General features: G+C 38.7%; 1 protein-coding gene across 1 annotated transcript in view; it reads right to left on the bottom strand.

Moving 5' to 3' along the window:
• STAM (signal transducing adaptor molecule) overlaps positions 1-14018 on the bottom strand; it is a 71807-nt gene that overhangs the window by 50692 nt on the left and 7097 nt on the right. Inside the window, exon 2 of the mRNA XM_060006314.1 lies at positions 4765-4849. Within this exon, the coding sequence (XP_059862297.1) occupies positions 4765-4849 (85 nt within the window). The remainder of the gene's footprint in view (positions 1-4764; positions 4850-14018) is intronic.

Below are 14018 nucleotides of genomic sequence, written 5' to 3'. Positions count from 1 at the left end.
ACAGGCAGAGCTCACTTGGGGATATGATGAAAAATCTGGAGATGGACAGTGGTGATGATCCCACAACAATGTGACTGTGCTGAATGCCACAAACTTGGGTCAAAGAAAATGTTTTCATGTATGATAATGCACTTGCCTTTATAATAATGCAGTCATAAAATATTTTTATTACTTTTTTATGGAGAAAGGGAACCAGGAAGACAAAAGTACTGACGGCCCATGAAAGTCAAAATGTGGCCCTGATGCTTATTTCCTACTATGAAATCATCAAGGTACAGCAAGAAAGTGAAAATAATGAAAATACAACTGGATATGAATGTAAAACATTATTTTTAAAGAGAAATCACACACATAAGCAAATTTTGTGGGTTTGATTTTTTTAAACCCTAGTAATATTAGAATGGCATCTCAATTACTACACAATCCTTTTCAAACAATTCTTTATTAATAAGAGCTATAAAGAGATATCACATTTCCATAAACAAACAAATAAATACTTGGAAATTAACTTAATGAGAATTTAAAGGAACTAGAGAGCAAGTATTAAGGAAGAAAAAATAAGTGAAAAAGAAAAAAGGAAAAGAAGGGAAGAGGAAAGGAAAAAATATTGATTAAAAACAAACAGAGGGCTTCCCTGGTGGCTCAGTGGTTGGAAGTCCGCCTGCCAATGCAGGGGACGCGGGTTCGTGCCCCGGTCCGGGAGGATCCCACATGCCGTGGAGCGGCTGGGCCCGTGAGCCATGGCCGCTGAGCCTGCGCGCCCGGAGCCTGTGCTCTGCGGCGGGAGAGGCCACAGCAGTGAGGGGCCCGCATACCGCAAAAAAAAAAAAAACAGAACTACCTCTCATTATTTAAATTAGCAAAGCTGAAAACACTTCCTAAGTAAATTCATAGATTTAGCATAATGTCAATTTAAATCTCCAAAGTATAATGAAATACTAAGGAAAAATACTGAGAGAGAATATCTTGTCTAAAGTAAATTTGAAAAAATTAAAGAATGAGGATTATCTAAACCTACTGATACTAGATAACAACAAAAAGCAAATAGAAAACAATTACTTAAAGCTATAAATTAGTACATTTTAAGTACACAAGGACAACATGGATGGAACCTTGAAGGCATTATGCTAAGTGAAATCAGTCAGACAGAGAAAGACAAATACTATATGATCTCACTTATATATGGAATCTAATAAAATCAAACTCACAGAAACAGAGAACAGACTGGTGGTTGTCAGATGGGCAGAGGGGTGAGCAAAATGAATAAAATGGGTCAAAAGGTACAAACTTCCAGTTATAAGTAAGTTCTGAGGCTGTAATGTACAGCATGGAGAGTACAGTTACAATACTTTGTTGCACATATGAAAGTTGCTGAGAGAGTAGATCTGAACAGTTCTCATCACAGGAAAAGACAGGAAAAAAATAACAGATTATCATTTCTAGTATAATAATGTTAACATGAAGAAAAACAAATTGATCTCTTTAAATCTCCATGACACATCATACAGGATTTTTAGGTGGGTTACAACTTTATTTTTTAACTAGAAAAATATGGAATATTTCTAGTAATGAAAGGGAGTTTGTCCTTTCATTTCAAGCAATTAATCAAATTATTATAAAAAGTATCTACAAAATGAAGACTACCAAACTAAAGATAAAAAGAAAACTGATGGAGTGAAAAGAGAGAGGAGGGACTTTGCAACTGGAATGCTAGATAAAAGTTTTATCTCCAAAATACACAGGGATGGAGCTAGGTCGATACCTAGTCCTCAACAGACAAACTGTCACAAAATATCATTTTAATCAAAAAGAGGCAGGTTTGACATAAATACACTACTATGTGTAAAACTGATAGCTAGTGGGAACCTGCAGTATAGCACAGGAAGCTCAGGTCGGTGCTTTGTGATGACCTAGATGGGCAGGATGGGAGGGGATATATGTATACATATAGCTGATTCACTTCGTTGTACAGCAGAAACTAACACAACATTGTAAAGCCATTAAAAAAAAAAAAAAGAGGCAAAGGTGTATCCACTTAACCATGCACCAGATACTATTATAAACACTTTATATATATTAACTAATCTAACACTCACAACAAGCCCCCTATAAAAAGATACTTTTATTCTCTTGTAGCAAACTAGAAAAGAAAGTTACTATTTACCCACCAGTGACACAGCTAAGCAGTCAGAGCCAGGATCTGAACCCAGGCAGTCTCACTCCAAAGGCCATACTCTCAGCCGCTAAGCTATTTGCTTTCCTCTTCACAACAAAAATTCATAGACCTTTCATCCTACAAATCTAAGTCTACTAGATGTATATAAATTACTATTATACAAGGCAAAACACAAATAAGATTGGTTTTAATAGAGTGTTTTGAGGATTCAGGTTTTCGATAATGATTTTCAGTACTAGGGATACGGAAGGCCTTTGTGGAAGAAATAATATCCATAGTGGGTCTGGAAGGATATGAGACACAGAGATAGGAGATGGGAGAAGAGAATATTCGTCACTGAAGGAACACAATGACCAAAAGCATTACAATAAAGCAGAAAAGCACTGGCAGCTCAAATATTTGAGTTGAAAAGATTAGTAACTACAAAAGAAGTAAATGAAAAATAAATGATTCAGAGGCCTAAGGAGGTTACTAGACTTAACTCAGTATGGAAGACAGGGGAGTAACATGGTCAGAGTTGTCAAATGGCCACCGGCTATAAGAACTGGACAGAAAAGAGATGGAAACAGAAGGAAACGCCAGAAGGTTAATTCACTAGGCTAGGCGTGGTTAAGGATGGCTCAAGTAAAGTGGGGCCAATAGACGTAGAGAAGAAGGAACAGACACATAACACACAGTAAATACTCAAACATCAACTAAATTAAGGAACTAACCAGGCTGGAAAGGATGCAAAGACAACAAAGGGGATGGTCGAGGCCACAATCTTCGGAACCTGCCAGAGGGAGCACATTACGTACTAAAAAGGGCTTGAGTGACGGGGTGGAAAGGACTTAAACACAAACTGCCCCACCTGGTTTGACCAATGTTCAAGAACTTAACTAAGGAGACTCTATGGCATCAATATCGTGAGAGATATTATGGAGGCGTGCTGACAGAATTTGGTAAAAAGCTAAATGCAGAGGAGGGTCTGAGGCTTTAGGTGTGAATGAAAGAATAACCTTGTCATTAACAGAGACAGGGGACAAAGGAGGGAATGTAGGTTTAAAGCAAAAGGAGACATGAGTTCAGGATTCTAGATGTGAGGCCGCGGCTTATGTAGTGTGATGTTCAGAAATTATGCTGCATCCCCAATATTAGTGCTTGAGTTAGGGATTCAGAGCTAAAACTACAGATGTCACATAAAGAAATTTGAAAGCTGGGAGATTTCAAAAGAAAAAGTATCAGGTAAAAAAATGGATCAAAGAAAGTTTAAGGAACTATCTCTATTTAGAAGGGAAGGAAGAAGAGCCAGAGAAGGCACCATCAGAGAGTTAAAATTACCACCAGAAGAATCAAGCAGAATCCAGCAGTGCTCCCAAACATTCTTCACATGAAAGTACGTAAATAAAACAATATTTGTGTGGCACAAAGGGGTAAATGTGGCTACTAATAACTGGACGTTATTAGCCCAGGAATGAAGGAAACCATTACTCTGTACATCAGTAAATCCCTTTGCGGCACTGATGAGAAAGCCCTGTAGTACCAAAAAGTCTGTATGCCAGAAAGTTTACAATTCTATTTCCCTAAAACTGTCTCTCTTTCAACAGTCACTGATTAGTTGGGTCGAATGGGCACATGTGACAGAGAAGAAAAGAACACAGAAATAACCAAAAAACTTGGTAATTGAGAAATCACTGATGAATTTAAAAATCAGCGGGAATGAAAACAACCTAAATATCCATCAATAGATGAATGGATGAAGAAGATTTGGGGAATACACACACACACACACACACACACACACACACATACATATATATATATAATATTCCATTGGATATATATATCCATTGTGTGTGTGTACACACACACACACACACACACACAATGGAACACCACTCAGCCATAAAAAAGAATGAAATAACACCATTTGCGGCAACATGGATGGACCTAGAGATTATCATACTAAGTGAAGTCAGAAAGAGAAAGACAAATATCATACGATATCACTTATATGTGGAATCTAAAATATAACACTAATTAACATATCTACAAAACAGAAACAGACTCACAGACATAGAGCACAGACTTGAGTTTGCTAAGGGTGGGTGGGGGGAGGGAAGGACTAGGAGTTAGGGATGAGCAGATGTAAACTATTACATAGAGAATGGATAAGCAACAAGGTCCTCCTGTAGAACACAGGGAACTATAGTCAATACCCTGTGATAAACCACAATGGCAAAGAATATGAAAAAGAATATATGTATAACTGAATCACTTTGCTGTACAGCAGGAATTAACACAACATTGTAAATCAACTATACTTCAATAAAATTTTTTTTAAAAATCAGTGGGAAAAGTTAGATTTCAGAAGGCAATTATGGACAAGGGAGAATAATTAAAGTATCAACATTGTTACCAGTCATGTTGTTCCTCCTGGTTACAGGGAGTAACCTAAATGGGATGATTCCTCAAATCTCACTAGCAAAAACATTCTCTTTTTAAACTAAATTGTGATTGTAGTATGCTTTACCTTCTAACTCTTGTTTCATTCATGTTAATAAACAGGAAGAATAAATAAAAATCCTTTGAAACTTTGCAACACTTACCCAGTGCGAGACTGACCGACTTTATCACAAATATCCAAAATGAGGCCCCAATCCTCAGCAGTATTCATCTCACTGGTTGCTTTCTCTGTATATTATAAAAAGAAATCGCAGACACATTATTTTTAAAAATCTTTACGAGGTAAATGATTGCATTCAAATTACCAAACTGTAGTATAATCAAATATCAACAAATCACAATAGTTGTCAACACCTGGTTAATGAAATATTTAATTCCATCTTTAAAAGGAGGTAGGGCACCTTTATTACCTATCATAATTATTTTCCCCATTTATACTTCATTTGTTTGTTACTTAGTATCAAAAAAAATAGGCCACTGATTTTTTGTTATAAAAATACACCCGCAGGCGCGCACATACTCGCGTGCGCACAGATCTATCCCTTTCTGCACACAGAAAGACTAAAATAAGGAATACTTTCATTCAAATAATTCTTAGCTTTACTCGCCAGCAAAAGAGCATGACTAGGCACAGATCTCTAACAAAATGTTTCAGGTAATTAAATTAATTAACTATCTAGTTTTGCTGATTCTGTTGTTGCGGGGGGGGGGGGGGCGGTGCTGAGCAAAAGAAAACCAAGCTTTAACTGAATATGTTCCCTTAAATAAAAACTTGACAAGTTGAAAACAACAACAGAGGTATGGCAGATTGAACCAAATCACCTAATTTAATCCCTTTCTTAATTACAATAAAGGGACTTTTTTCTTCTTTAACACAAACACACAAGGATAAGGAAAACATGAGAAGCAATAACAGCAACAATATCTCAAAAGCTATAGGACAACATTGATACATGGCAAACTACTTAGAAGACCCAAGAAAGGTGAATCCTGTATTGGCAGTAAGAAAAAAAAGCTTAAGAACCAGCTCGGTGCTTTGGGACAACCTAGAAGGGTGGGATACGGAGGGTGGGAGGGAGACTCAAGATGGAGGGGATATGGGGATATATGTATGCATATGGCTGATTCACTCTAACACAGTATTGTAAAGCAATTATACCCCAGTAAAGATCTATTAAGTAAATAAATATTAAAAAATAAAAAAAGAACCAGTCTGTTGAATCCTCAGAAAATTCAAGTACTCATAGCAGAAAGAATGTCTGCAATTGAGAATGAAGAAGAAAAAGAGGACCTCCAAGTTAGCAAAATCGGTTAATGCTGTTTGAAATGTAGGTAGTCCCTACTTTGCTTCCTTACAGGCTCTAGCAATCACCTCTCCCCCTCGGAGCAAATGAGTGATGGTTTACTTTCTGCAGGTAAAGCAAATTTCTTTTCTAGACAAGGAGATACCAGGTATAGTTGAGACTTAGGCACCAAAAATAAGCAATTACTTCCATTTTCCAGTCCAGCATGTAAGGAGCTTGGAAGTATTCACTTCATCCTAACAAGTAAAACAGTAAACAAAGTGAAAAGTCAGCAACTCTTCTTAGATGCCTCAGAAGTGAGGTCACAGGGCAAACTGCTGCCCCCAAAATGAGACAAACAGATAGGTGGATATACAGAATCACAACTTAACAGAGCAGAAGCCCCTGAGCAGAAACATCTCCAGGAACCAGTACCAGGGCACAAAAATCTAAACTGAAACTGCCAAACTGCCAGAGGAGAAGTGTGCACAAGTCGGAGACTTAAAACTCCAGAGAAGCCTAGGCTTAGGGGAGCCCCACACTTTATTTATTTATTTATTTAGTTTTTTTTTTTTGCGGTACGCGGGCCTCTCACCGCTGCGGCTTCTCCCGCTGCGGAGCACAGGCTCCGGACGCGCAGGCTCAGCAGCCATGGCTCACGGGCGCAGCCGCTCCGCGGCACGTGGGACCCTCCCAGACCGGGGCACGAACCCGTGTTCCCTGCACTGGCAGGCGGACTCTCAACCACTGCGCCACCAGGGAAGCTCCCCCCACACTTTTGTGAGCTTTTTTTTTAAAATAAATTTATTTGTTTTATTCATTTATTTTTGGCTGCATTGGGTCTTCGTTGCTGCGCGTGGGCTTTCTGTAGTTGCCACGATCAGGGGCTACTCTTCATTGCTGTGCATGGGCTTCTCATTGTGGTGGCCTCTCTTGTTGCGGAGCAAGGCCTCTAGGCGTGCAGGCTTCAGTAGTTGTGGCACACAGGCTCAGTAGTTGTGGCTCGTGGGCTCTAGAGCACAGGCTCAGTAGTTGTGGTGCACGGGCTTAGGTGCTCCACAGCACATGGGATCTTCCCGGTGCAGGGCTCAAACCCTTGTCCCCTACACTGGCAGGCAGATTCTTAACCACTGCACTACCAGGGAAGCCCTTTTGTGAGTTCTACTTCCATGGGTTCTCCCAAGTTCTCAAGGTGAATATCACAGAAAATTTCTCCTATTTTTTCCAGCAGGGGGAGAGAAACTGATAATTTTGAAATACACCAGAGTATTCTCTTCTTAACAAGGCCTACTCTCAAGAGAAATAATTTTACCAGCCCCTAACTAACTAGAGTTTTATCAGAGATTAACCCACCTGGGTAAAGGGAAATCCCAACGCTAGCCTGCTCTAGCCTTCTACGTGGGAAAAGGGGAATATCCAACTCCAGCCCACTGTAGCCATCCCGTCCCAACTTAAGGGAGAGCAGCACATGAAAATTCACTCCCCGGGGCAGAGGCTCACTGAGCCCTAATCACAGGACTATCAGTACCTGATCCTCACACCACTAAAGGCTGGTGTCCCTTCATCTAGTACATCGTCTCCAGCTTCCAGCAAGCCACATTCTATAATGCAAAGACCACCGTTGGAAAAGACCAGACTAGCATCAGAACCAGACTCAGACATGACAAGGATGTTGGAATTATCAGACCAGAAATTTTAAAGACTATGATTAATATGCTAATAAGAGCTCTAATGGAAAAAGGAGGTAACATGCAAGAACAGATGGACAATGTAAGCAGAGATATGGAAATTCTAAAAAAGAATCAAAAAGAAATACTGGAGATCAAAAATAGTATAACAGAAACGAATGTCTTTGATGGGCTCATCAGCAGTCTGGACACGACTGAGGCAAGAATCTCTGAGCCTGAGGATATGTCAATAGAATTTCCAAAACTGAAAAGCAAAGAGAAAAAATGACTGGCAGGGGGGAAAAAAACTGGAACAGATTATCCAAGAATGTGGGAAACTATAAAAGCTGTAACAAAGGCATTATTGGAATACCAGAGAAGAAGGAGAAAAAGAAATAGAAGAAATATTTGAAGCAAGTATGACTCAGAATTTCCCCAAATTAATGTCAGACACCAAACCACAGGTCCAGGAAGCTCCAGGAACACCAAGCACAATACCTGTCAAACAAACCAACCTCTACACCTAGGCATATCACATTCAAACTGCAGAAAATCAAAGATAAAGAAAAAATTAAGAAGAAGCCAGCAGGAAAAAACACCTTTCCTATTCAGAAGTAAACATAATGGTTACACCTGACATCTCAGAAACTATGCAAACAAGGAGAGAATGGAATCAAACAGTGTGGAGAGAAAATAACCACCAACCTAGGATTATACACCCTGTGAAATTATTCACAAGGAAAGGAGAAATAAAGACTTTTTCATACTAAGAAACATTGAGGGAACCCGTTGATAGCAGACTGGCTTTGCAAGAAATGTTTTAAAAAGTTCTCCAAGGAGAGGATACAGGAGACATGTATACACGTGTGTGTGTATGTATTTGTGTGTGTGTGTGTGTGCAGGCGTGTGTATAAGTGAAATGAATCACAGCAAGGACACCAGGAACAAAAGAGAGAAATTAGGAATAGTTTGCTACTAGAAGGTGAGTTGTACTACCAGTGAAGTGGTACAATGTTATTTGCAAGTGGACTTGGACTAGTTGTAAATGTATATTGTAAATTCTGAAAGTAGAAAAAAAAGGATAACTGATATGCTAAAAAAGGAGAGAAAATGGAATCATATAAAATGCTCAGTTAAAACCACAAAAGGCAGGGGGGAAAGTGTAAGAAACAGGAACAAAGAACAAGGGCTACAACTAGAAAATTGTAACAGATATGGTAGATATTAGTTCAACAATATCAATAATCACTTTAAATGTTAATGGTCTAAATACAGACAGAGATTGTCAGAGTGATCAAAAGATGAAATCCAATTATATGTCATCTACAAGAACCCACTTTAAATATAAAGATACATATAGATTAAAAATAAAGGGATGGAGAAAGATATACCATGCTAACACTAATCACAAGGAAGTGGGAGTAGCTGTATTTCTGACAGAGCCAACCCTGGAGCAAGGAAAATTATCAGGGACAGAGGCATTACATAATAGTAAAGGGGTCAATTCTCAGAGAAGACAACAATCCTTAACATGCATGTGCCTAACTACAGACTGTCAAGATAACTGAAATAAAAAGTAATGGAACTGCAAAGAGAAACAGATGAAGCCACTATTATAGCTGGAGACTTCAACACCTCTCTGTCAGAAATGGACAGTTCCAGCAGACAGAAAATCAGTTTAAGGACATAGTTGAACTCAACACCACCATCAATCAACTGGATATAATTAACATCTGTAGACTATTTCATCCAACAACAGCAGAATACATTCTGCTCAAGTTCACCTGGAACGTAACAAAACAGACCATATTCTGGGCCATAAAACACACCATAACAAATTTTAAAAACTAGAAATCATACCATGTCTGCTAACAGGCTACAATGGAATTAAACTAGAAATCATTAACAAAAAGAGCTGGGAAATCCCCAAATATGTGAAGATTAAATAACACACACTTGTAAATAATACACAGGTCAAAAACCGGAGAAATATTAAAATATTATGAATTAAACAAAAATGAAAGTACAACCTATCAAATTTTGTGGGAGGCATTTGATATCAATGCTTAGTGGGAAATCTGAATTTATACATCAGAAAAGAGAATCTAAAATCTCTAACATAAACTTCCCCTTTAGGAAACTAGAAGAGGAAATTAAATCCAAAGTAAGCTAAAGGAAAAAATTTAGAGCAGAAATCAATGAAATTGAAAACAGAAAAGAGAGAAAAATCAGTACAATCAAAAATTGGTTGTTTGGAAAGATCAACGAAATTGATAGGGTAACCAAAAAAAGAATGAGAGAGAAAACACAAATTATTAACATCAGAAATGAAAGAGGGGACCTCACTACAGATTTCATGGACATAAAAAGGCTATTAAATGAATACTACTATGGGTGAAGAGCCATGAGAGAATCATGGGAGCCTCCAATCTACAGCCAGTCAGTCAGAAGCACAGGTAACCTCCTGGACTGGCACCTGAAGTGGGGAGTGAAGGCAGTCTTGTACGACTGAGCCCTTAACCTGTGGAATCTGATATTCTCCCTAAGTAAACAGATAGTGTCAGAATTGAGCTAAATATGTGGGGTATCTAGTCAGTGTTCACTGAAAACTGAAAAACTTCTTGGTGGTGTTGAATAAAAGCACATAGTAATTAACAACAACTCTATGCCCACAAATTTGATAACCTAGGAAAAAATGGGCCAAGTCCTCAAAAAACACATTTGCCAAATCACAAATAAGAAAAGACAGACAATCCGTATAGGCCTATATCCATTAAAGAAACTGAACGAGTAATCAGTAACCTTCCAAAATAGAAAGCACCAGGCATAGATAGGTTAATGGTGCATTCTACCAAACATTTAAGGAAGAAATTATACCAATTCTCTACGATCTCATCTAGAAGATAGAAGCAGAAGAAATACTTCGTAACTCATTCTATGAGGACAGTATTACCCTAGTACTAAAACCAAAGACATTAGTGGAAAAGAAAACTACAGTCCAATATCTCTCATGAAAATATCAACAGATGCAAAAATCCTCAACAAAATATTAGCAAATCCAACGCAGAAGAAAGCAACTTAGAACAAACAAGAGCCTATGTAAGAGGGAAAAAAACTTCAAAAAGAAGTAACTGTTATCTTCTGAAACAAAAACTACACCAAAGCAGAAGGCAACCTGTCTTAACTGGAGCACTGTAATGCCAAGAACAGATATGTTAAAAGACAGCACCTCCAAGATCTTCACTAATATTTACATGTTTTTTAACCTGAGATGGTTTGGGGGTAGAAAGCCTGATCCATACCAAGATTCTTACCTATAATGATAGGTCTTGGTGATGAGATAACGAAATTCCTGATCCCCTATTCCCCTCAATGCCCTGCTACCTCGTTCAACAGGCAACACTTACTTCCCCATTTTGACTTATTACTGAGAGCTGGAGGTCAGTCATAGCCAGTTTAAAAGCAGAAAATACAAATAGCCAACTCTGTCCAAATTCTTTGTAGGTTTGCAATACCTGAGCCATATCATGGTCCCAAGGGCTATAGCAACACCTACCCGTTAGTCACTGCCATGGAGAACTATCCATAGAATAAATAATAAGGCGGCAGTGGGTGATAACCAATGGGTAGTGGCAGATAGGGTACCTATGTCCAATTACCCTACCATTTTCTAAAAGCAGATTATTCACACAAATTAATTCCTGTTAAGAATTAACACAAATGTCCAAAACATCTGAGATCATGGTAAGGTGACTTATTTGCAGGAAATTACAAAAGTTGGACAGATATTCAACAAAATGGAATAAGTTTCTAGTCTAGGCCAGACCCTATCTGAAGTAGCTCAGACTCTAAAAACGGAAAATGAAACCAACAGATAGAGACCTGAATATATCACACACAAAATATCACACACAAAAAATACAAAGCTTAAAGCAAATTGAAAAAATGGTAAACACCTGGGAGGAGAGAGAATGAGTATCAGGAAAGGATTCTTAATATATTTAGAAACTAAGAGGAGAACAGGATTAAAAATAAACTCTTATTTCTATTTAAGTGAATACAGTAAAGTTATGAAAACAGAAGAGAAATATAAAGAAGAATGTAGGCTGGCTGAAATAGAGACTACTTTGTGAAAGGCAGGAAGCACTCTAAGACCCAAAATACAAAATGAGGCATCTGTATTAATTCAAGAAACACCAGAAAGCCTAGAAAATCTTGAGCAAGGAAACAATCTGATCAGAGCTGGACTTTTAAGAAAAAAATGAATCTGTTGCCAAGAAGGAAGAGGGAAAAGAAGAAAATATAATGAGAAACTTAACATTACTCTGGAAACTAAATGGGTTACTTTGAAAGCAAATGTTTAAATGCTGTTTAATTTGTTCTTGCTGGCAGGTATGCCAAGAGGGTAACTGAGTCAAACTGACCTGTTCAAGCTTCCATAATTGTAAATCCCTTGAAAATAACAATTTCTATTTTGGGTAATTCTTTCAATGTTCATGCTTTCAGCCTAAATGCTCAATAAATAAGAAATCTAATCATGTAACTGCAGTGTGAATCCATAAACGTCATAGAAACATGGACCTTTAACAGCATCTACTTCAATGGTTTTCAAATTTTACTTTTCAATGCAGAAACCCTCTACAATGTAATTCTGATGCTGACTACACAGAGTTAGCACACACTTCACAGGTTGAGGGCACAGAACTCCCCAAGTCTCCCCTCACTTCAGACACAGAAACAAGCTCCAGGGTTTCCAGCCACATGCACTTCTGACCAACTGGCTACAAATTCAGGGGTTTCCACTATCCCCTCAGGTTCGATAATTCACAGAACTCAGAAAAGCACTTATAATTAGTTTTATTATAAAAGATACAAATGACAACCAGCCAATGAAGAGAGATGCACGGGACTAGGTCTGGGAGGATCTCAAATGCAAAGCTTCTGTGCCCTCGGGACTCACCATCCTCCTGGCACATCAGTGTGTATCACCAACCAGGAAGCTCAACAGAGGTTCAGTGTCCAGAGTTTTTATTGGGGTTTCATTATGAAGGTATAGTTGATTGAATGATTGGCCACCTCCTAGAACTCAATCTCCAGGCCTCCTCCCCCTTTCTGAAGGTCTAGCTGATACCGTGTGACTCAAAGTCCCAGCCATCTTTATCAAAAGGTTAGTCTTTTTGGAGCCACCAGCCCCCATGCTGAGTCATCTCTGTAGCATAAACCAAGGTATTGTCCCAGGAACCCACCATGAGTTAGAAAGACGCTCCTATCACTCAGGAAATTCCAACGATTTACAGGTTCCCTTCCAGAAAACAGGGACAAAGATTAGTAAAATTCTTTATTATTCAACAATCTCTTTTATATAAAATATTTGTCTTAAAGGAAACCAATATGTGAAGTAAATTCAAGTGGAATTGCTCTAATTGAGGAATCCCAGAGCCCTATCCCATAAACTCCCAATACCTCTGAAGCCCAAGAAGACTGAGTGAGTCATCCTGAACAATATCCTCCAGTCTAACACTTACAGTCCACAGATTCAGCGTCCACAGGTCAAAAATAGTCAGAAAAAAAATTCCAAAAAGTTCCAAAAAGCAAAACTTGAATTTGCTGTGTGTGGGCAAATATTCACATAGCATTTACATTGTATTTACAATTATTTATATAACATTGACATTTTATTAGGGGTTACAAGTATTCTAGAGATGATTTAAAGTATATGGGAGGGGTGGGGACTTCCCTGGTGGCGCAGTGGTTAAGAATCCACCTGCCAATGCAGGGGACATGGGTTCGAGCCCTGGTCCAGGAAGATCCCACGTCGCGGAGCAAATAAGCCCGTGAGCCACAACTACTGAGCCCGCGAGCTACAACTACTGAAGCCTGCACGCCTAGAGCTTGTGCTCCACAACAAGAGAAGCCACCACAATGAGAAGCCCATGCACCGCAATGAAGAGTAGCCCCCGCTCGCCACAACTATAGAAAGCCCACACGCAGCAACGAAGACACAACGCAGCCAAAAATAAAAAATTAAAAAAATTTTAAAAGTATATGAGAGGGGAATTCCCTGGCAGCCCAGCGGTTAGGACTCCGTGCTTCTGCTGCAGGGGCCGCGAGTTTGATCCCTGGTCGGGGAACTAAGATCCCACATGCTGCGACACAGCCTAAATAAATAAATTAATTAAATAAAGTTTAAAAAAATAAAAGTATATTTGAGGATGTACGTAAGTTATATGAAAACATTATGCCATTTTATATAAGGGACTTGAACATCTGCAGTTTTGGTGTCCACGGGAGTCCTGCAGATATTGAGGGATGACTGTACTTCATCTTAGAAAAAGGAAAGCAAGTTATCACTTTGATCTGGTAGTGCGCTTAATTCATCATCCTCACTGACTGGTAGCCAAGCAGATTTTTTAAAAGCTTAGTGCATTCTTTAAAAAGAACATACTT

This window comes from Delphinus delphis, chromosome 2, assembly GCF_949987515.2.
Source record: "Delphinus delphis chromosome 2, mDelDel1.2, whole genome shotgun sequence".
NCBI classification, from domain to species: Eukaryota; Metazoa; Chordata; class Mammalia; order Artiodactyla; family Delphinidae; genus Delphinus; species Delphinus delphis.
The sequence above is the reverse complement of the archived record's forward strand: the minus strand, read 5'-3'. Positions and strand labels throughout refer to the sequence as shown.